General features: G+C 36.9%; 1 protein-coding gene across 2 annotated transcripts in view; it reads left to right on the top strand.

Moving 5' to 3' along the window:
• The window catches only part of ELP2 (elongator acetyltransferase complex subunit 2), a 37681-nt gene extending 14806 nt beyond the window's left edge, over positions 1-22875 (top strand). Inside the window, exons 7-22 of one of the 2 annotated variants that reach the window (XM_066560619.1) lie at positions 297-363; positions 1219-1353; positions 2238-2333; positions 3815-3915; positions 5882-6013; positions 6490-6639; positions 9329-9517; positions 11553-11622; positions 13203-13298; positions 13419-13476; positions 16887-16959; positions 17360-17546; positions 19128-19249; positions 19746-19888; positions 20420-20533; positions 21413-22875. In XM_066560619.1, coding sequence (XP_066416716.1) covers positions 297-363; positions 1219-1353; positions 2238-2333; positions 3815-3915; positions 5882-6013; positions 6490-6639; positions 9329-9517; positions 11553-11622; positions 13203-13298; positions 13419-13476; positions 16887-16959; positions 17360-17546; positions 19128-19249; positions 19746-19888; positions 20420-20533; positions 21413-21569 — 1890 coding nt within the window. In that variant the 3' untranslated portion in view covers positions 21570-22875. The remainder of the gene's footprint in view (positions 1-296; positions 364-1218; positions 1354-2237; positions 2334-3814; positions 3916-5881; positions 6014-6489; positions 6640-9328; positions 9518-11552; positions 11623-13202; positions 13299-13418; positions 13477-16886; positions 16960-17359; positions 17547-19127; positions 19250-19745; positions 19889-20419; positions 20534-21412) is intronic. The other variant, XM_066560610.1, reaches the window with a different exon arrangement.
• Positions 22876-23452: the final 577 nt, after the last annotated feature.

The raw sequence follows: 23452 nt of genomic DNA, 5'->3' as shown, positions 1-23452 counted from the left end.
AAAAAAATTTAGTTATATCACAGAGAGACTGTAGCCTCTTGAAGGTGCACCTTAACTTCACATCCTTTCCTGCTCATATATGGGTTACCTGTGCCACCTTATCCAATGGTGGCAAAACAAAAAAGGCTTGTCTCGAATCTGTGTGTAAATTACAATCCTTAGCTGTGGCTTATTTTTTTCTCTGTTTCAGATAATAGAAGCTATAAATATAAAAGACTTGAAAAAATAAAGCTTATTGCTGATAAGTGCGTGGTCTTTAGGTGCATTTCTGTGATGTAACAGGAGTTTTTATTCAGTTTCAGAAAACGTTAATACTCCCTGGCCATGAAGATTGGATAAGAGGCGTTGAGTGGGCAGTCTGTGGTCAGTATGCAAGATGAATAAAGTGCAATAGTGGTTTAATGCCAGTACTAGTGTTTTACCCCTCCAAGAGTTGACCTTGATGGACTGTAGCACCTAAACTCTTGTGGTTGTGATGTTTGTTTCCTGAGATGGTGGTTATTAATATTAAAAATCAAGATGAAACTTTTTGACCTTTTAAAACATTTTTCTTGCTTGTTTCAGGTATGTTTACCTGACTGGTACTTAAATGCAAACAAATTGGGGTTTTAGCAACTTATCCTGTTCAATATACAAATGTCTGTATCTGAGTGAGGAAGAGTAGGGGGAAATAGTACATTTATATTTTCTTTTCTTGCTTCCCTCCCTGCCCCTTTTGTTTTTTAATTGGGAAATTATGAGGGGAATCTTTTCAGACATCAATGAATCAAATAGTTATTGCAATGGCACAAAAAAAAAAAAAAAAGGAATTTGAGTATGCTACAAGCATGGAGAAAGAAAAGGAGGAAAGGAGATTTTGACAAATATTGAGACTGATAGAATTCCAAAAGCGAAGGCCCATAAATAGTAGGGAAGTATATGTATAACGTGTACAGTGCTTACCATATCTTCCACATCTTACAATCATGGACATATTCCCAGCATGTTATAAAATAGTAAAGAATTTGAATTGCAGTAGGGAAATTTGAATTTGAATGGTAGGGAAAGTGAATTGATGTTGAAATAAAACTGAATTTTTTTATGATACTGTGTACAATAGGAAAAATTGGGATAATGCTGTTAGGTGCATGTATGGAAAGATGGTAGGTTAGTCATGGCAGTGAGTGCAATGAAAATATGGCTCTATTCTTTTTTTCTTCTTTTTCTGAAAAATAATAGGTGAAGACCTTTTCTTAGCAAGCTGTGCTAAGGACTGTTTGATAAGAATTTGGAAAATATGTAGAAAATTAAAGCAGCTTCCAAAAACTGAAGATGATTCCATAAAACTGAAAGAGAATATTTTTACTGTTAAAGGTAGGTAACAGCTATAAAATTCTCTGGCACAACTTTTCACTTGTGTATCTTTTCATGCTTCTGGGGAACCTGACAAGGTGTTTGTTTTGTGTTGACTGCATTATTTTTAGCTGTTAAGAAAGCAGAATTACTGTTTTAAAGCCAAAAGTTAATGATATATTACACGAAATGATAAAGCAGTGAGAGGGCTTAGTACCAACATGGGTTTTTATTGTTATACATATTCCAAATGCAATATGTAGGACACTTATTTGTCTGTGGGAGAGGAGCTGTTCTGTAGTTCTCCAGTTTAATAGCTTAGCTTTAATTTTCTTTTGAATTCAATGAATTAAAAGGTGCTGCTATAACTTAAAGATTAGAGAAATACTGCAAGTAACAGATAAGTATGTGCAGGCTTACTTTATGGTCATTTAACGAGCTGTTTAAGCATGATAACATCAGATGCTTGCATTGCTGACATTGTAGGGTAAATGGTTTGGCAATCTAGTTAATATAATCAAGGTATGTGTAAAAAGTGCTCATGATACTTCCTGCAAATCCTGATTCGCTGTTTGAAGTGTTTTAATGTTTGTGTTTGCAGTCATTTGGAGATGCAAATATGCATAAGAGTATGTGTAGTGTTAATTTAGGGCATTTATTTCAACACAGCTTGAGAGTTCTCCAGGAATTCTCAGAGACTCTTCTGAGGCAATGCACTGACCTGTGACCATAAATCTGGTCCTCAGGGCTTGTGCCAAAGTAGGATTTCAAGGAGCTGTTCAGTGTCAGGAAGCTTTTGAGATGTTGGTAGATGTTGAAAGCAGTTGATTATTTTCACTAAAGATATCAGAAATGACCTTTCTTGGCTTTTAGAAAGAAATATGCTTTTCTCTGATTTTTGGTAGATGCTGACACATCATATGCAGTTTCTTTGGAGTCTGTTTTGGCTGGTCATGAAAACTGGGTGTATGCAGTTCACTGGCAACCTCCATTTTCAAAAGGTAAAAAGATATCAAACACTTACCAGTGTTAAGTGTCATATACATAGAGTACAGTCACATGTCTTTGTATTGTGTTTGCATGTTCACTTGTTCCTGTAGAGATGACAGTCTTTAAATTGTGCAAATAATGTTTTATGAGTAGATTCCTGGAGTATCAGTTTTTCTAAAGCATTTAACTTTAAGGCATTAGTGCAGACTCCCATTGAAACAGTGTTATTTATAGTTTTAATTTTACATTTTGCTCCAGTATTTATCTTTCTTTTGAAATTGCTGAGTTCTGAAGCCTTGTTTGCAGTACTGGTTTGCTGTTATGTATCTGCCTGACATAAGGGAAGGAGAGTCTTGATTTGACATTGCACAGTCAGAACACCCTTGACTATTTGTACTGGTAAAGGTGTCTTTTTTTCTGACATATTTTAGAGTTACTGATTACAGGTGACTTCAGGAGTACAAAGAACAGCTTTGCTGGTGTGTACAACACTTGAACAGCAGAGTGCCATTAGAATGTCAAAATACACTTAGTGAAAGACACAGGACTTGCTTTAAAAACATTGGTTTAGTTATCTGGTCCTTAAACTTTTCTCTTTTTTTCTAAATTAGACACCAGTAAAAGGTTTAGCCTTTTAGAACAAGGTTTAGGCACAATGTAGGCCTTTCAGCCTTGCACTGCAATCTGAAAACTGTCCTGTTAGATTATGAAGTTTTCCAGGTCCTTCATACACGTGAAGCTGCTTCTGTTCTGTGGCCTGCCCAATGCTGGGTTCCCTAAAATAGATTTTCACTAGAGGCAAACTGATCTGAGGGACATATTCTCAGTGCAGAAGGTAAGGTGGGAAGTCTGTTGCTAACATGTCACCTCATGAGATGCCTGCCAATATCTCTATTATAAAGAAAAGTTCCTCAGTGGTTTTCCTACAGGTTTCACAACTGGTGATGAAGCAGCTCCCTCTTTCCCATTCTGTGTTGGGCTTTTTTTCTGGCGTGTTTCATTGCATTCAGGGGAACAGTCCTGAGTTACTGTATGTACTACAGGGTGCTAGAGTCTGCTGAAGTCAGTAGCAAACCTAACAGTTTGGGAAAAAAACCCAAACAGTGAATGCTAGGCAATTATTTTAAACTGTAAATTGCTCAGTAAAAACTTACTTAAGGAATGGAACCGAGAACTGCTGTGCATTCTCTTTGTGAAACTCTAGCTTTTCCTCCAAATTATATTTAATTCAATATAAATTTGGAGTGAGAAAAATGGAATATGATTTTCTTACGTATTTTACTTTTTCTTTGGGTGATTATGGCTGAGAATACAATATCTCCTAAAGAATGCCCTGCAAGAATGTAGAGCCTGTAAATTTGGCATATAAGAAATGCATTGCATGTCTCTGATGCTAAACAATTTTTTTTATGTGTTTATATTTCAGTATTACCTAATTTCTTCAGAACATATGCTCCTAGGTTGTAGGGTAATAATTTTCCTTGTACTGTAGATGGCAGCATGCAACAACCAATGAGGATATTATCTGCATCAATGGACAAAACCGTGATCATCTGGGAACCTGATAAAGAATCTGGAGTCTGGCTAGAACAGGCAAGTGTCAGTCTTTCTCACAATACGTGCTGTATGCAAGTTGTGTTCCCAGCATCATGTGTGTACTGTAGGGAGCAAAAACTCTCCAAAATTCTGGCAGGGAAAGGCAAAGTCTTTTCTTGCAAAAATACTCGTTCTGATGCTCTGTTGCAAGTAAAAGTGTATTTAAAAAAAAGGGATACAATATGATTTTTGTTGCTTGTTTGTTTTCTTATTGCTGTACTGAGGAGTTTATAAGGGGTGTTTGTGCTCAGCTGTCATTCAGAGTGTACAAGACAGGGGCTGCATAGTAATGCATGCTATGGACTCCTGCTAAGAGCCCTCCTGAGCTATATGCAGTTCATCCTTGTGGGAATGTGATCTAAGCAGTTACCACAAAGCAGCTGACATGCAATTCACCAGCCTGGTTTTACTCAGCGTAACTTGATCATTGGCTGTGACATTAAGTTTTCCTTCCATTTGAGCTGAATACTCATGAAGTGTCACTCATGTAGTATTCTGAAGGCTGTTCTGATGTGGATCATCCTAAATAAACAAGTAGTACAACCAGATTTCTCCAGTGCTTTGATTGATGTCTTTTCAGTTGACCTGCTTTTCCAAATTGCAGTAGTTCAGTTAAAGTTGTTTGTGTTGGGTTATGGCAGCCATTGTTTGTGGTCTTTCCTGTCACAAAGAAAGTTCCAATTGTCTCTTGGGTGAAAAAGCAGGAATTACAGTAGGGTATTTAATTTTTCCTCTGTTTCATTGAAAAATTCCAATGCCTTTGTGCTTGAAGTAGAAATCAGTTCATAAAAGGGCAATCACATAGAGGTGCCATTTGATGTCCCTAGGTGTAACAGGGAGTTGTGGCTAAATTCACAAGCTTCTAAAAATGGGTTGTGTAGTAAAGCTTGTTGGAAGTTGCGGTTCTTTAATTTTACATTCTCTTTGTATTGGTTTGACCACAAATGTGTAGCTTCAAGTTCAGATCAGACATTTTAACTGCAAAAATCCATTTTGCATCCAGAGAGGAAAATCTGAGCTGATAGCCTGCAGGGAGGAAGGGCACAAGGGGAACACCCCAGTTTCTCTCTTTCATCGTGATATGATGAACAAGATGTCTTCAGAAATTTATTCCCCTGCTCAGAGGTGAGACTAGAATTCTGCCTCTAGCATGGCATGTCAAAGTCACTTCAATATGAGTGGTATTTTTTTTGAATGAGCGCTAATAAAACTGAACTACTAGTGCAGTGCCATTTAAAATGGCACATTGGTTCATTTTGTTTTGGTCTTAAAAGAGGCTGTATAGGAATGGGGGAGTTGAAAGCTTGAAAGAAATTGTGGTCTTATGTCTTGAATAAAACTTGAAAATATAACTTTATTAATCTTTTAATAAAATTTAAAAAGTGGAAGGGCACTAGAGCAACTGTAAGGCCTGTGTGTATGCATGCGTGCATATATGGGAAGTCATAAGAGAAGCACAAAACAGAGGCCAGAATATGCCACAGAAGGAGTGTTCACAGCTGTTCATGGAGAAACAGGGAAATGAAAGTATGCTAGGGAATCTTGGAAATTAAGTAGGAAAAAAAAATGTACTTGGGAACTATTGTTTCTTTGGATCATTTTTCTTTATTGTGCAACAGAGCAGGAGCCAGGCAACAGATGATAAGGAACTGTTGCATCCAACAAGCTGGACTGAAAGACAGAACATTTGGGTTTGCATCTCATCTATTGTACAGTTTTCTTTCCCTTGGGGGAATCCTATCTTAAGATGTCTATGAAGGGAAGCTCCATTCATAAAGCACACAGCTTTAATTCCCATGACATTTCAGTGCTTAACTTTGCAATTAAAATATTCTTTGAATGTGTTTGTGTGTGTAATGTGAACTCTTGTCTAGAGGTAGTTTTTCATCTCATGAAGTAAGAATGATTTTGTAGGATTGGAAGGCCATTTTCATGGATATTTCACTTCTGTTCATTAATTTAGGTACGGGTAGGTGAAGTGGGTGGCAATACTCTTGGATTTTTTGACTGTCAGTTTAGTCCAGATGGTTCAATGATCATCGCTCATGCTTTCCACGGAGCACTACACCTTTGGAAACAGGATACAGTTAATAAGGTACATTGGTTTGTTTGTTAGTAGTATTAATAAAAGAATTGTACTTTTAAGTCATTTGAGGTAAATTTCTGTTGTTAAAACTATTGTTCTGTTATTCTGTAACAGTATAATTTAAAATTAGTGATTGAAATAGTCCTTTTGTGTAGGAGTCTCATTCCTGCACAGAGGGAAGGTTGAAATCCTCCAGACTCTAAACCCTGTTTCTTACCTTTGAGTAAGAAGTCAGTTGAATAGCTTGAACTCCTTTGTGGTTGTGCTTTGTTCACAGCTGAACAAATAACACAAGGTTATTTCAGATGGGAGCAATACATCAGTATTTGTGTCTCTTCAGCCTCTCTTGAGTTCTAATAATTTGCTATTTACCAATGTCTTTTTCTTACTTTCTTAATAAGCACATTTATAGTTTTATTTTGCTTAGAATGTGCCAATCAGTCAAATGAAAAACTCCTTACTTCTTTGTGGAACTCTTTTCATAGAAAGAATGGACTCCAGAAGTTGTGATTTCAGGACATTTTAACAGTGTAGAAGATGTGAAGTGGGATCCAGAAGGAGAGTTTGTCATCAGTGTGGGCTTTGATCAAACTACGAGGCTCTTTGCTCCATGGAAAAGGAAGGAAGAAACAGAGGTAGGATCTTCAAAGATTTTGTGAGTGTGGTTAAGGGGGCTTGGTCAGTCCTGAGTTATGTGAATATAACTCAAACCTTCAAGTTCCACAAGCGATGATCTGTTTAAAACTGCTTGGTTTGATAATTGAGTATGTGCTGTTTTCACTTTAAAAATATTAGTGGTAGAGTTTTTGCAATCACACAGTATGGTTGCAGTTCAATCCTGAGTCTATGTCCAGATTACCTTCAGTTAGTGTTCTCCCAGAGTCTTGGAAAACAGGCTCTGCAGTAATTGAGAAGGAGGAATACATGACTGGTACTGATAACCACCTATTGCAGTGTTTAACAATTGGCTACACTGCTGCAGGTAATAATAAAGAAAATCAACTTTGGTTGTGCTTTTTTACACAAACATAATCTAAACAAAGTTCTCACTGTATTTTTTTATATTAATTTGTTAATGACTCTGTTTTACTAGAATGGTTATCTGAACTACATGAGTGCAGCTGGTGCCTGTCCTGTTTTAACCCCCAGCCAGCAACTAAGGACCACACACCTGCTTGCTCACTCCTCCTGCATTGGGTTGGGGAAAAGTCTGTTTAGAAGTTCCTGTTGCTTGTTTCTCATGCATTTTTCTCCTCTACAAATACAACCTTTTCTGGCAGAACAGTACCAGTATTCCATTCAGGAAACTGGCAGAAACTAGACTGACTGTAGTCAAATAAGGTTCTATTCCATTGGTTGGAGAGGCTATTATGAGCTACTATTATGATGAGCTGTCTCATCAAAGTTTCTGTAATGTAGACCAGCACAGGAGGTCTGAAACCTGAGAGAGTGAATTTGCCATCAGTGCTTTGATTTCCTTCTTCCAGGCCACACAGGAGTGGTGGCAGTCCCATTTCAAAACCTATGTTTTGCCTTGTGTTGTAGGAAGGAAATTTTCCAGTTTCCTTCCATGCTTTTTACCCTAATCTCCACTCAGGAGGGTACATTAAACATATCAAAACAAAGTTAAGGACTAGCACGTGATGTAAGTTGGCAGCATTCAAGGGTTGTCAATGTCATTTTCTCTGACCTACTGAAGTACCACTCTTTATTATGTATGCGGCTTGCTAATTTTTAGTCCTGTCTTCTGAAAGAACTGATCTTTGTGTGATTTACCTGCACAGCTCACCCTGAAACTTTTGAATCAATCAATTTAGCAGAGTGATTGTAGTCTTCATATCTAAATATGGCATGAACTGAATTCTTGTATTTTGACTTCCTGCTAATTTGACCAGGTGTAAATCTAAGTAGTTTCGGTATTTGCTGCTGCATGAAGTGTGGGAGAAAGCCTTAGTATCCTTTTTGGATGGGTGAAGTGGAGGGCTGGCATAGAAATGGGTCATTTGAAGATGTTTATTCAGACCTTCTGAACCCTGGAAAAGTTTTTAGTTCTACTGCTCATGAACTTGGATAACACAGGCTGTTAAAATGCCTTACTTTCTTTATCACACTAAGTTTAGCACCTGAAAAATTACAACAGGTGACATCTGATGTTTGTCTTAACAAGACACAATGGATGGTTCAGATGTTTATGGAAAGATAGTATTACAGCTCATGTTTTTCCCTATAAAAAGGAAACAAAGTGTTGAATGCAATATCAGAATATCAGAAAAGAGATATAACCATCAGCTTCAATTTGTCATGCAAATTTCCATCCTGATTTTTCTGGAAGGAGCTTATTGCATGACTTATATAGCCCTCTCTTTGTTTGGGGTTTGAGTTTTTTGTGTTGTATGCAAAGATGTACCCAGTAAAGGGTAAGAATGTTGCACTGTTTGATTTTATCTTTTTTTAAAGAATGCATGATTTTTTCCTCACTGAAAAATAGGGCAATTTAAAGTTCCAAAAAATCAAGCCCTTTTCAAATCATGAGGTTTTGTAGGATGTCTCAAACTCCCATTCAGGTCCTATCAGAAACTTCAACATTCAAAACTCAATTGAATTTTTAGGGTGATATGTGCAGTTTACAGTCAACATAATGCCTTTGCTTATATGATATCTAGTCTTGGCTATAGGCATTAGAATACTGAAGTAGTCTAAGTTATTTCAATTGATTCTAGTTCTGCTAGCTCTTAACTCAAAAGTACACGCTGAATTTTTCCAACTGAAGTATCATCTAGGTGAAATATCAAATGACACTTAGAATCTATTATCGTTTTGTCAGGTTTTTGCAAAGCTTCTATTAAATGATCTCCCTTGAATCAAATTTTTAAACAAAAGAGGACAGTAGGAACCTGTAGCCTGCTGACAGGAGTGCTGCTGTTCTTTGTGAAAGAACAGATGAAGGAAGCAGGATAATTATCACTACCTTCCTTAGGTCTTTCAGACCTACAGTCCTGGAAGTAGAAGGATAGAAACCTCTTTTTGCTTAGGCGAATTATGTTCTGTTCCTGACTGTCTAGCATGAAGAAGTCATAGTAAGTGCCTTAAACACATCTGTGCAGTGACACAGTTTACTAATTACAGGAAAGGTTTGGTGGAAAAAGAAGATTCAACTGATGTATGTGAGCACCAGTTTTATGCACATCAGTAGAAGATTGTTCTTAACTTTGCTTTGTGTTAATAAATTCAGCAAGTTGAGTAGTGGTGCTTTTTTGGAACTTTAAATTGCTCTATTTCTCTGTTTAAGAATTGTGTTTTGCCTGTGTGTCTGCTCACTCATAGGTAACGTGGCATGAAATTGCCAGGCCTCAAGTGCACGGGTACGACCTGCGCTGTCTGGCAATGATCGGCCGCTTTGAGTTCGTGTCAGGAGCAGATGAAAAAGTGCTTCGAGTTTTCCGTGCTCCCAAGAACTTTATAGAAAACTTCAGTAACATCACTGGGATCCCACTGGAGAAGCTCTGCTCCCGTGTAAGTGTGCTAAAGCAATGCTATATGAAGAGAACCCTGTTAGATGTAAAATAAATAATGCTTCAGGAAATGTCAGATTGCACTTTGTAAAAATTCTTTTAATTGTACTGAAACTCTAAGCTCATTTTCCTTTCTCTTCTGCTTGCTTCCATGTGTGTTGTTCCATATGTATTTTTATGTGTGTTGTTATGTGGTTCTATTTGAAACCAAACAAGACCTTGTGTCAAAAGATTGAAAAGAGTGTGGGTAAATTTTAGGTAACTCTAACCAAAGTAGACCACTGTACACACTTGGGGCTGAAGCAAACAATAAAGCCTGTTGATGTATTTCCCCTTAATTTAAGGGTGTAGTAGTCTTACCTAGTTCTAATTATTGTTGTGTGGTTATGTGTTGGTATTACTACTTTTTTTTTTTTTTGCAATTGCACGCTTGGAGATAGCATGAAGATTTCAGCACTATTTTTAGTTCTTGCATACAAATATTTATAAATATGTACTTGCTTTATTTCCTGTTGGCATTGGAAATTTTCTTTACATTCCAGTTCTTAGTTGTGGGTATGTCAGCTGTCCTGTGCTGCTATCCTTTGTTTGCTCCCCATTTGCTATGTCTAATTCTGATTTTTGTCTGCGTTTTGTGGAGCAGACCTCATCTAAGATAGCTGCCTCTGTACAGTGCCTCAGATATCTCACTCAAAAGCAGGGTTTTCTGTGCAGTTTCTCAGAGATGGATTAGCCTTTCCATTTAATTTAACACTTGAAATATCTGGGATAGGAATAGAATCATTTTCGATAGAAGAAGTTACATAAGTAGCTGCTTAGTGATTTAATTCCACAAGACTTCGTAAGCATTTGCATAATGACCATTGTACAAATAACATTGTGCTTTTATAAGGGTGGCAGATGTCATTATTTTACTTTATTTAGACTTTTCTAATTGGCTCTTCCTCTGAGTGCTGTTTTTTGATTCATATCATAAAGTGTTTCACATGGGCTTTGGTTAAATAGGAAGCCTTTATGAGCTGTAATTATACAGCTGCTTTTAAATAGCTTTCTTGAAATTGTTTTCTGTGAAAGCTTTTTATCACTAAAGTGGGAAAGCTTTTTCTTAATGTGGCTTAAATGCCTTCCCCAAAAAAGTACCTGAAACCAAAAAACAGTTTTATATTCTAAAAGGGTTGAATAGGATTATATTCAGTTCAAATTCATAGGATTGTATTATGCTTTGGGTTGTAATGAGGAACCATTTTTGTTTTAGAGGCCTTATGCTTGTCTAGGTCTCTGATACATTTTCTCATCTAATTATGAACATTTAAGTACATTTTAAGCTGTCACCTAAAATATTGATTTAATTCAGTAAAACAGTCTCTCTTTGATCTTTCCTGGTACCGTAAGGAAGTGAGTTTACAGCTATTAAATCTTTTTTTATCTCTACACAAAGGTCCCCAAGTTCACTTACCCTTTCTAACCTTTTACTCTTTTCCTATACCATTATGGAAGTATTTTCTGTCTGATGATTTGTCCTTCCCTTGTGCTGCTTTAAACAGACACGTATTCCAGCTACATCTCAGTACTATTTACTGAGCTGTGTTTCAAGTTGTGGTCACAGGCAGTCACCCTCTGTTCTCTTTTCCAAAATGCTGCTTTATTATTTCACTTCAGAACAACGATTTCCCAGTTCTATTGTGTTAAAAACTGCAGTGCTCTCAGTTAATAGATTAATTGTCATGTATGTGCTAGAATAAATATAATTGTGAAAGAAAACCTGCAATTAGTGTTGAAGAAAATCCTTGAGCTGGGGCCTTAGAAAAGCGCTTTTTTTGTTGGTTTTGTTTTTTTTTTTTCTTCTCCCCTTCCTGCCAGAGTACTGGTCTTTGTTTTGTCCTGGGTATGTTCTAGACAAGAATTTTTCAAAGTGCCCCCTTCACTTCTCTAGGAAAGTAACTCTAGAAGCTCTCGGGGGTTCCTTAAGCTGTGGTCTTTGAAATCCAAGCCTATGTGACAATCTATGTGTAACCTTTCTTTTTTCTTAAATTCAGCAGTCATCTGATCTTCCAGAAGGTGCAACTGTGCCAGCTTTGGGATTATCCAATAAAGCTGTTTTTGAAGGTATTGCTAGTGAGAAATAATGGTTGTGGTGTTTCATGTGGAAACTTTAATTAAGGGATTGTTTTACTGTACATATGAGGTCTGTAAGTGTAGGCTTGACTGCAAGTTCAGAATCTAGAAATAAAATAATGCAAAGTGTTTATTTCTTTGCTAGCACCTAAACATGGTGTTTTAAAGTAAAAAAACACAGGAAAGAATTAGCCAACAGTAGCTAATATCTTGGCGAGGCAGTGGAGGTTACATTGTGGGGGAACAGGGAAGGAGGGACAGACATCTCCCTAGAATGATAAAAAGTATTTTCCTGATGCTGGGAATGAGATCAGGGATCTCGTTTTTCATAAAGCCTCTGGTAAAAATGCGCTATAGTGGAATGTACAAATTAGGTCAGATCTGTTTTTTTTCTGTGCCTAAAGCTTTATCAGAAGGTGTCATCTACAAAAGGAAGCATTTTAATAAGCTTTGTCTCCAGGGTCTTCAATGGCAATAAGCCAAATTTTCCTAAATAATTTGTAGAGAAAAAACAACCTGGTTGTAGTTCAAATAACTCGTAAATATATTTTGGCAAACTTTTTTTTCCCCTGCTAACTCATGAGGTCTTCCAGTGAGAGGGGGAATAAAACCTCCTTCTTCTAGATTATTGCCACACAGAGAATAACTAATTTCCATTGATTTCATGTGGCACAACCAGAAGCAGCACAACAAATAGAACTTCCCTGCATCATCCACCACTGCTCTCACAGTGCTGTCGGCATTGATGGCACCATTGAGGGTAAAACACCACAGATGTGATCTCACTTACTCTGCAGAGGAATCTTCTGGTGGTCAGACAGTGGTCTCAGATGAATGGTGCTCATTTCATTTTCAAAGAGAGCAAAGATGGGATGAATGAGAAGATAGTCTTTGCTTTGCTTTTTCTGTACCTTCTTTTTGAAACTGCTGTGCTTGAGAGGCACATTTGGCAAAAGGGTAGATTCTGTCTGAGAGGAACAGTTCCCCATCTCTGTAGCTTTTTCTTAATGCCTTCAGAAGGAAGGACAGAGTTGAATTTTCACTTACAATTAACTAGTTATGGTTACCTCTGATACTTTTGCTTAAAGCTAAGGACTGAGCCCTCAGCATTTTTGCTCAAGTTTGCAAGTTATAGCTATACCTGCTCAAATACAGGTTTTCATTTAGTGATCTACATCAAATTTAGAAACTCATCACTTGTATCAGAGATTTTTGTCTTAGTCTTTTCAAGTACAGAAAGAAAGGTTTAACACTGGGGAAACACAGATTGAACTCTGGTGACTGCTTTGCTCAGTGAAATTCTTTTTAGGAATCTCTGAAAGATTGTGCTGATGGAGAGAGGTCAGTTTCAAAATGAAGGTTAGATTATTATTTTTCTTTAAATCTTCTCATTCTCATATGCACTGTAATAACTAGCTTCTAGTATTCATATTATTGTAGCTCTGCAAGCAGAGAAACCTAGTTTCAACTACTTGAAAAAAAAATAGATGTTTTTTACTTGTATAATAAATCCTCATATTTTCCCTCCTTTCTAGTATGTTCTCTAGCTAATGAAGTCCTTATTTTAATAGGAGATATGGCTGTTCAACCAGATGAGGATGAAGAATCATTTAATACCATTTCAAATCAGTATCCAGAGATTTATTTTCAACCCTTGATCCTTACAGGTATGAGAATTATTCCTATTATAGGTAATAGAGAATGAGGTTAATTGAATATAAACTTGAAGCATTATTTAGCTGATTTGAAAAAATTAAATTTGAATAGGCTGTACAAATCTTTTTCAGAACCTCCCCCAGAGGATCACTTGCTGCAGAATACCTTATGGCCTGAAATTCAGAAGTTGTAAGTTTTATTTTTCCTTTTGTTCTTTGTTACAAAATTTCCAGAAAGCTGTTGCAAAATGTTAATGTAGCCTAGTCTTGTAACTCTTCCTGTTGTACTGTCATTTGACTTTGTGTGTGCTGTATTGCTTGTAAAATAAATAAATTACATATAAATATATATACATTAGAAAACAGTGAAGAAAATGGCAGTTAGAACTGATGTGTCACAGTTTTATTTTAGTTGGTTGCTTCTCCTTAAAGCCTTATCTATACTGAAGGTCTCTGTGTAAGGAATTTTTTGCTACTTTCCACTTCATGGGGCGGGCTTGCAGATGTGGTGTGGAAGTAGAGGCTGAGGCATCAATGGAGGAGCTTGCCCCTAACTCCTGTCAGAGTTGTAAGGTGCAATAGATGGAGCCAGCAGTACTCTAGTGTGTCTAGTGGTAGAGCAAAGTGATAAGTGTTGAGTAAGATGGTTACAAGGCTAGTTTGAGTATTGAATGCTGACAGAGTGATCGTCAGTTGCAAAGATAATGGAGTTACATGGCTATGATAATTGTTTTGAGGTTGCAGGGTTTTAGAATTCTTCTGCTGTGTTTTCTTCCTTTTCTGAAATTCACAACAATTTTCACATGATTTGTTTCTTAAGGATCTCAGTAACATGAGGCTATACTTCTAAAATCTTTAAAGTTTTAGTATCAAAGTATAACACAAAGAAATGGAATAATCTCAATCTCTTGTGGGTTTATTTATCTGAATCTCCTGAAGAGGGTCTTAGACTGGATCAAGAAGATTGTTGAGCCTTTGCTAATGGTTAAAGTCACCACTTTTGTGTGGAAGGAACATTAGTTACATTACCAGTTTTGTGAGGAAGGAAATAAAAAGCTTTGAGAAAATGCTGTGCAGCTTGCTTCATTGGACCGAAGGGAAAGTTCTGTGAGAGTTTTATCTTTGCCATCAATTGGGCAGTAAATCTGATTTGAATGCTTTAAAGCTCTGTTACTGTGTTTATACTCAAAAATGATTTTAGGAGGAAAGCCAGAGGATGTTAGACCATATCTGCACATTTTGTAATTTCTAACTGTTACTTTAACTGTTTCTTCTGTGCATTCTATGGCTGCTAATGCACTCACATAAGTAGATTGATAAGGGATGTTTAAGGAGTGAAAAGGAGCCAAGGCCAAAATTCTTCATCATTTGCCTTTGACATTTCACAAAGTGTAGTGGGACATTAATATTTTATACTCTGCTATGGGAGTACTGCTTATCTGCCTTTATATCCTGCATTCATTAAAATAACTCCGTTATATGACAGTCTTCAGATGACTTTTATCTGAGCAGTTTTTTCTGGTTTTAGAGACACAGCTAAGGATACAGATCATTTTATGCAAGAGCAACAAGATGTAAAGCATTCATAGACTTTCAGATTTTTTGGTCAGAGTAATCTTGAAAGAAGTAACATGAAATCACATAATGTAGATTTCAAGTTGCCATAGCAGCAGAAGAACAGTGTGAAGCACTGACTTGCTAAAAATAGCTTGTTTGTCATTGACATTTGTGTATTCCTAGCTCTAACTTGACACCAAATTTTGAAGGATTAGTGTTGGGTTTTGCAAAGTGTTCGGTTGAGGAGGTTTTAGTATGAAGAACTGGCTGAATTTTTGCATAATATAATAACTTGGTAAATTTTGTGAGAATATGCTAATCTTTATCCCCTTGGAAAATGATCATAGAGAGTTCATATGCAGCATGCTGAGATTAAAGCTTGAGTGATAACATAAATATATATGTTTGTATGTATGTACATTTCATGTAATACACTTGGAATTTGGAAGAGATCCTTTTTGACACTAGAAAATTACTGTATTCATTTGTCTGGACACTTGAAAGTCCATTCAGTCTCCCTGTCCATTGAAAAATGCTGTACATTGTACAATGCTGAGGCAAAATTGCCTGTGGTTGAAAATACCATTTCATTATTCATTCATGCAGTTACTTTTCTCCATTGTGAACCTTTATTTGGTGGTCTACTATGTAGTGAAGAAATCAGATTTTGTTCATGGGATCAGAGGATGGGACTGTATTGTAGCTCCTATGCTGTCCAGGCTCATATACACTCCTTTAAAACAGCATCTCCTGTTGCCAATAGCTTAATTCTCTCTGCTGGAGACAGCAATGGTCTGTACAGCTGCTGGTCTGACCTAAGATAGTTCTGCTCATGTAACTTTGCAAGAGAAAATATTTTATGTTTTCTGTTAATTTAGTAGGAATGGTTACATTTTGATATTTCAATTTAGCAAAAGAAGCTTTGCATGCAGAAGCTTGAAATCAACTGCTCTTCAAATACTACTTTTAGGAGATTAAAACCAAAACAACTGAGGATTTGTTTCACAGGTTATTTTCCCGTCATTGAATTTCAGGAAATTTATACTTTTGAGACAATAAATATTTTTTAGTTTCAGAAAATTGGCTTGCAGCGGTTTTCACTACAAAACAGTTTCCAGAAATGTGCTTTAAAAGTAAACATTATGGTAAAACTCCTGCTGGTGGCAAATTAAGAGTAAGACATGCAGTAGTACCTTCATCATTCTAAATACACTCAAATTTACAACTTAACATTTCAGTTAGGGGTACACAGCAGTCCCTCTCCCTGTTAAAAGGTCCAGGCACAGTTACATCTCATAAAAGCCAGTGCATTCCCAGTGTTCAGATATGGCTTTGGCAGTCTCTTGATGGGATATGCCCAGCGATGATGCTTCGGACTTGGTTCAACAGATCCAGACAGTAATTTGTCATTTGGTGGTGCTAGATTTGTGTTAGTCTGTATGGAATTTCTCCTTATTAATTAAATACCAATCTGGATATATGAGCTTGGATTTCAGCAGAACTCATGTGAACACTGATTAAAAAATGTAATTCTGGAGAAGGCTAGAAATTTTGGGGGTTTTACAGAGGTTTTTTTCCTTTTCTAACATTTCCTTTTAGTTCAGAAATCTTCTTGCTGTATTTCACAAAATAGGCATGCTTTGACTGTGTGTTTGTGGCATATTTCTTCAGTGATTTTCAAATATGTGGCTTATGATTTTTATTGGTAGTGTTAAAATTGCTTTTTAAGAAAATAAGGATACATTAAATGCTGCTTTAATCTGCTTTGTTAGTCATTAGGGTGGCTTTTGCAGTGCTGATGCTTTAAGACTATGGAATGTGCTGAAAAGATTTTTCTGTAGCCAGTTTCTAGTGGAAAAAAATGTGCAGATGTTTAAACTGAAAGCTGAACAAAATATTTGGGATGTAATACAGAAACAGTGGTGAGAAGTTCCTGGCAGGTGCCTTTCATTTTTGAAAAGGGAGTTAAATTAATGTAACAACTTCGATAAATACTGCAGAAATGATTGTGATGTGTTAAATTTGTTTTCACGTGTATTTCAGATATGGACATGGATATGAAATTTTTTGTGTTGCTTGCAATAATTCAAGCACTCTAATTGCCTCAGCATGTAAGGTAAGAAAAGATTCTAGCACCACCTAGTGAAAAGTGCTGTCCAATTTCTAGGGCTGAATCCTCTTCTTTCTCACAAAATGTGAAAGATTTTGTGTAAGTGACAGCTGGCTTGCAAAGGTGAGGGTGGATTGCCAATGAGTTATTATTCCTACATTGTGTATGATTCATTTGAAGATATTAGTAAGATAAATTCTAAGAAATACAGGTGTGAAATGTTTTCTTACTCATACATTCTCAGCATTAGAAGAAAGTAGGGAAACAATGTTGAAACTTCCCAGAGGGAAGTAGGGTCTTACTGGATTGCAAGCCTAAAACAAGCTAATATCTTACTACTTTAAAATGTGTGACTTTTATACTTGCTCTCATTAATTCACATTCATACTGTTTTCCATCCATACAGGCTTCCAAAAAAGAACATGCAGCAATTATTTTGTGGAGCACTGCTTCTTGGAAGAAACTGCAGAGTTTGTCTTTTCACAATCTGACTGTTACTCAGCTGGCATTTTCTCCTGATGACAGCTTTTTACTGGCTGTTTCTAGAGACAGGAATTGGTCACTGTGGAGGAAACAGGATTCCTCAGAGTCAGGTAAGATGTGAAATGAATGTATGCATTTGTAGACTTGGCAGTTGGTTCAGTATTTTTGGCTGCAAAATATTTGAAAGAGAATTGATAAAATATTTTAATGGACATTTTGCTTGAAACTTTGGAGAATTATTAGTATTGTAGGCTCTTGTGAATTTAAGAAATGCAATTAATGTGTGGAAACATAAAAAGGAAATTAAAATGCAGAGAAGAATATAATCAGGCTTTAGATAGTGTTTAATTGATGGATGTAATGAAGTCCTCGTGCCTTCTGCGTGTGATTGTGCATTTGACTTACTGAAATCAAGTACACAAGCTGAGCTTCAGATTGGCATTCTGTCAAGGAGAGCCTTCATTGCAGAGTTCTGTGCGGGCATAGCCGGAAGGTTCAGTGCTGCACCCGTATCCTGCACAGGCTGCCTTGTCCCTGCTTGCATGGCATGACACTTTGAGACTCTTGACAGGATTAATCTCTGTCTTTGGTGTGGCTTTCTGATAATCCTACACAATTGATTAATTTGACTAGAACTGGCTATGTCTGGAAAAAGAGCTGATAGTAAGGATTCAGTTGACTTTCTCATTAAGACTTTGAGCCTTGCAAAATCATGAGGAGATTGCTATTGAACACTTTAATAGAATCCTAGAACAGATGCTTGTGCTGAAAGCGATTATCATTGCACTCTTGGCTTAATAGCATATAAACACTGCTGGGCTCTATAGAATGTTCCTAGAGACTTGGCAGTGGGTTTTGGCCCCTTCAGACAGTGTCCAGTTGTATCCTGGCTTGAATTTCTGTTCTTTTCAGACTTCTATTCTAAAGCCTGGCATATTGTCTACAGTAGTTAAACAATGGTTCAGGATAAGGATCATGAATAGTCATAGCAAGTAGAGGAAATCCTCTTTTCATCTGTTCATCAATAACCCTTCTGTCTACAAATAACATCATTATCAGTGTAAAGCAAAACTGCTGCTATTGGCATCCCAAGAAGTGGTTATTTAAAGTCTGTGCTGCAAAATGACAACCTTTTCTACTTAGGAAAAGCATTCTCATTTCTCTGCTGATCAGATATAGTGCCTGATTGTATACATGCTGAAGTATAAGCTTGTCTCTTTAGGAACACATTAATCTTTACAATTGGACCATTATGATTTGAGCAGTTGGGACTTTACTAGTAAATAGGAGCTTTAGTGAAATTACTGGGGAAATGTGAACACAAGTAAATGTTGCACTATTCAAAAACTTCTGAAGTCAGTGTTCTTAAAAAAATTTGATAGACATAACCTGAAGGTGTTCTACTTAAATTCTTCTGAAAAAGAAATATATTTAAAAGATTGAACTGTTCCTACTGCTTTAGGACTATAAGGTCTTACTGATATGGTCTTGAACAGGTGCTAGTTATCACTGTGGTAAGTGCTGGAAAAAAACCTCAATAGTCCTAAGTATTCCCAGCTGCTTTAAAGATGAGTGGAATAATGTCAAAGTATTCTTGCAGTTCTGGCATAGAGTTAAGTAAGAGTAACAATCACTTTTAATATGTAAAACAGTTGAAACAAGGCTTTTTTCCTCTACATGTTTTATTCCAGCACCAGTCTTCACTTGCTGTGCATACACAGATAAAAATACAGCTGTTCACAGTCGAATCATTTGGTCCTGTGATTGGACACCAGACAGCAAGTATTTTATTACTGGAAGTCGGGACAAAAAGGTAATTAATTTTAAAGGAATTTAGAAAGCCCAGGGTTGTTTTAAATGTCTTTTAGAATAACAAACACTGTGTTCTAATCAGCCCCTATTTTATATATACACAAAAATCTTATTGCATGTATTAGCACAGAAATCAGTGATACTTCCATAAGCTAAATAAAGTGCTTGAATATGTATATACAAGACTGTGGGCTGCCAGTTGGACATTCTCTCTTCTTTTTTCATGCAGTATGACAAGCATATGTCACATAATTCTATGGGTCTCAAGTTTTTCTTTAACTTTCATAACAGAATCTGGTTTTGTTGTCAGAAACTTTCATGAAATCAGACAGACTGCCTACAAAGTTGAATCTTTGTAGGTAGAGAGTGTTTTTACCATTTTTAGGGTTATCCGCTGTGCCTTGAAATTATTTTAATGAAGTTATTCCTTATGTTTTTGTATGTGCATTTACAAGAAGATTAAAGTGGAAGTTCATAGATGACTTTTTTGCTTACAGGTCATTATCTGGGGCCAGTGTGATTTGCCAGTGATTTCTGAAGGGAATGAGCTGGATTCAATCAAGCCTTGTTCAACAGTGCTGGATGCTGGGGATGCTGTGACTGCTGTTGGTATCAGCCGTGTGCTTACTCCTGATGGAAGGTATTACTGGTTTTCTGTATTGTCATTTTGTGTTTAATCTGAAATTAGTACTTATCCCTTTAATCAACTAGTTTCCTGTGGCTAAACAGCTCCCTAAATCTACCTGTCAATTGTTTTTACCATTCTTTAACAGAATGACCTCTACTTTTTTTCTTTTCTAGCCACCCTTTCAGGCGTGACTTTTCCAAGCAGTGTAATGAGAAAAATGAAAAGTGGGAGAGGGGAGGGAAGAGATACCTGGACACACCTGAAACACATTAATTCTTCCAGAAATATTGACTGATCTGATGTTGTGATAACCTCCTTACTTTTTCCTAACCAAATATATGTAACAGATTTCTGCTTTGCTAATTTTTTTGTGAAGCAGCTTTGATGTATTAATTTTTTTCATGGAAAAGTAAATACTGATTTGAAGGGCAAAGTGCAACAACAGTGCTTGAGTGCTCTTCTTTCTATCCTGCATTAGAACTGACCTCACTGAGCTGTCTACTGTAATTTCTAATGAAATGAATGTAATTATTGTCTTGATAGATACATTGTTGCAGTAGGCCTAGAGAATGGGAAGATTATCTTGTACACATGGAAGCAAAGTGGGAAAGAAGCAGCACTGACTGACTGGACCACAGGTGTTGAGATAGATAACAGGTATGTCTTTTGAAGTGAGTTAGGAGCAATGAAATATTATTCTTCAGACTAACAGTGCTGGAGTTGTGTTCTTATAGTATAAAATGTATGAATCTAGTTTATTTCTGTATCAAAAATTGTTATCCTTTTAAGAAAAGTTTGATCCCTGAAAGTTTAAAGATGTCTTGAAGCAAAACCCAGAAATAAAAATATTAGTTATTTAGATGTGTTGAAAAACCCTACTTAAAAAAAAGCTTTACCTTTAGTCATAAATATGATGATAGAAAATACTGATAAGAGAGTGGAAAGGATTGCTGTCTATGTACATCAGCAAAACCTTTAGGAGTGGGTGACAGCAAGCTTTGGTGGGCAGCTTCCAGCAGAAACCAAAGGAATGACAAGCTATATGTGGGGCTGCTGCAGTGACAGCTAGAGAGACTGTGGAGAGACTTGAAATGTTTCAGCACTCCTTGAAGCCCTCCCCTGGGTTCTTCTATCACAACTGGCATTGATAGTAACAGAAATGGAAGTTGATGGTGACTTTGGCCTGTGTGTGCTTGCAGTGAATGGAAAAGAGACACCAGATAACAGGAAATTGCAGGCTAAAAGCCAGAAATCTGTCATATCTAAGTAACTGAGATACTTGACCTCCAGCTTAATATGGCAAAACTGAAAATCAATAGCTGTTTGAATTATTGATGAGTGAGAGGATAAAATGTCATTAGTGTTAATGACCCTACTTAATAAGAACTTAATACCTGCTGGTTGTCACAAGTCAGTTTTTCTTCAGTTGGTAGTGTTAACTGAAGAGTACTAATTACAGGAATGTTGATGTTTACACTCACATGCCCAACTGTGTTTAACATTTTGCAGTTACGTATGGATTTCTTTTTGTTGCAGCCAAAGCCATGCTCTTGCTGTGAAGCGCTTATGCTGGAGACATCATGCAGGCAGAGCTGGACATAATGATGAGAGCAGCAGCAAGTGGTTGCAGCTTGCAAGTTGTGGAGCTGATCACTGTGTTAAAATATTCAATGTCAACAGATTTGCTCTTTAGCAAAGACAGCAGGTCTGTTTGTGCCAAACAGATTCACAGCATTTCATTTCAACTTTTTAGCCACTTTGATTATTGAATTTTCTATTTTCTGCTGTGGAAAGTAAAGTATCTTACATGTAACTTATTAAAGCAACTTTAATGGAAGTTTGAAATGTCAAATATTTTTCTAATCCTGCAGTTCTGGGAATTTGAAGTATATGTTTTGTTTGGTGGATATCCTGAAACTGAGGGATGGGATGTTGGGGTAGAGCATGGGAGGATAATGAGAGAGCTTTGTTTGCTGTGACTCAAAGGGTAGGTGGGAAGCTGCTGACACCTGGGGCACTTCTGTGCTTGAGATTCCACTTGGAGTACTGAATTTTATTATCTCCTCTTGCTATTAAAGTTAACTCTTGGTGGGCCTGCCAGTGCTGCCAGTGTGTGTTCAGGCATGTGCAGCCGGAGATCCGGGTTAAACATGGAACTTTCTCTGAATTGCCTTTGAATGTGTATTAGAGCTCTGGTCCAAGTCTGAGGCAGCCTGACTCTGGAAGGAGTAGTTTGTGTTCAGATGCTTGGACAGTCCTGCTTGCTTTTATTCCCTTACTTCGCTTTACAGGACTGAACTCATACTTCTTGGTCAGGTGGGACTTAAAGCTGAACTCAGAGAAATCTTAAATCTTAAGATGTTTCCCCTGTGAGCCCTCCCTGAGTAGAGTGTGATTGAAGAGCCACCTCTGAGACTGTTGGAGGGCTGTCCTCTACAGTTCAGACTGGAATAGCTTATGGATATCACTAGGCAGGAGCTAAAAGGAGGCAGCCATTCCTTACAATGCCTTTGGGCTCTTCCTGACTTTTGAGGGCTCCCTCTTTGCCCTTGTGAAAAAACAAGTTAACTTAGCTGTCCCACAGTGTAATTTAGGGTAGAGTGCTAATAGACTGAGAGTACTTCAGAAAGACTTCATGTCAGCAGGTCTGTATCTGGTTCCAAAGTCTAACTTAGAAATTAGTTAAACTTCGAGAGTGAAATTGTTATTCCAGAACTGCTTGCTACCTGTAACTGGCAGTGGGAATTCTGTTTAACTTTCTGCTATGTTGGATATTTAGATTAAGAGTGTAGCTCTTTCAGAGTGGGCTATACTGTCTTCAGAGTAATTATGGTTTATGCCTTGAAAGGTTTTGTGTTTATGCCTTGAAAGGTTTTGTATTTTAGCTCTTTATTTTCAGTTCTGTTTTTCAGCCATTAAAAAAAAACCAAAACCATTCTTTAAAATGGGGACAGGGGAATAAAAAAAAATTATTAATAAAGATAAATTGCTACATTTTACTTGTGGTACCCAGTGCTTTCCTTACACGAGTGCTTTAGCATTCAAGCATTTGAGTATTCTATTTCACTTGTCTGGGAATTTTTAAGCAACTATATCCTGACAAGAGAAAGACATAACTTATCACTCGTGAGGTTTCAAAAAGCTGCCAAAAGTGGGTCTTCATTCTGTGTCACAATTGTGATCTTGTCTCTTAAAATTTGATGATAATACTGCACAATTCTTTTCAATAATAGTACATCTTGTTATGTGGCCACTTCTATAGTGGCCACATAACAAGAGCTATAGTTGACAATGAAATATCATATTGGTTTTCCCTCTCTTTTATTTTGTGAAATACTGTCATTAATAAGCATGAGCTACTAGAGGATTTAGTAATCCACTCCATTACCCCTGGGACTTGGTGACTCAATCATATTCATTGTTCCAGCTTTAAATGCACTGGATTAGTCTGTTGGTCTCCTAAGGCTAAATGTTTAAAATACACACTTTAAATTTTCAATTAAGTTAGAAGTTAAACACCTCAACACATGATTAATATTTTATGTATGATATTCCTTTTGCTCACACATCACTTTG

Source organism: Molothrus aeneus, chromosome 1 (assembly GCF_037042795.1).
Source record: "Molothrus aeneus isolate 106 chromosome 1, BPBGC_Maene_1.0, whole genome shotgun sequence".
NCBI lineage: Eukaryota > Metazoa > Chordata > Aves > Passeriformes > Icteridae > Molothrus > Molothrus aeneus.
This window is presented reverse-complemented; position numbering and strand designations above follow the sequence as displayed.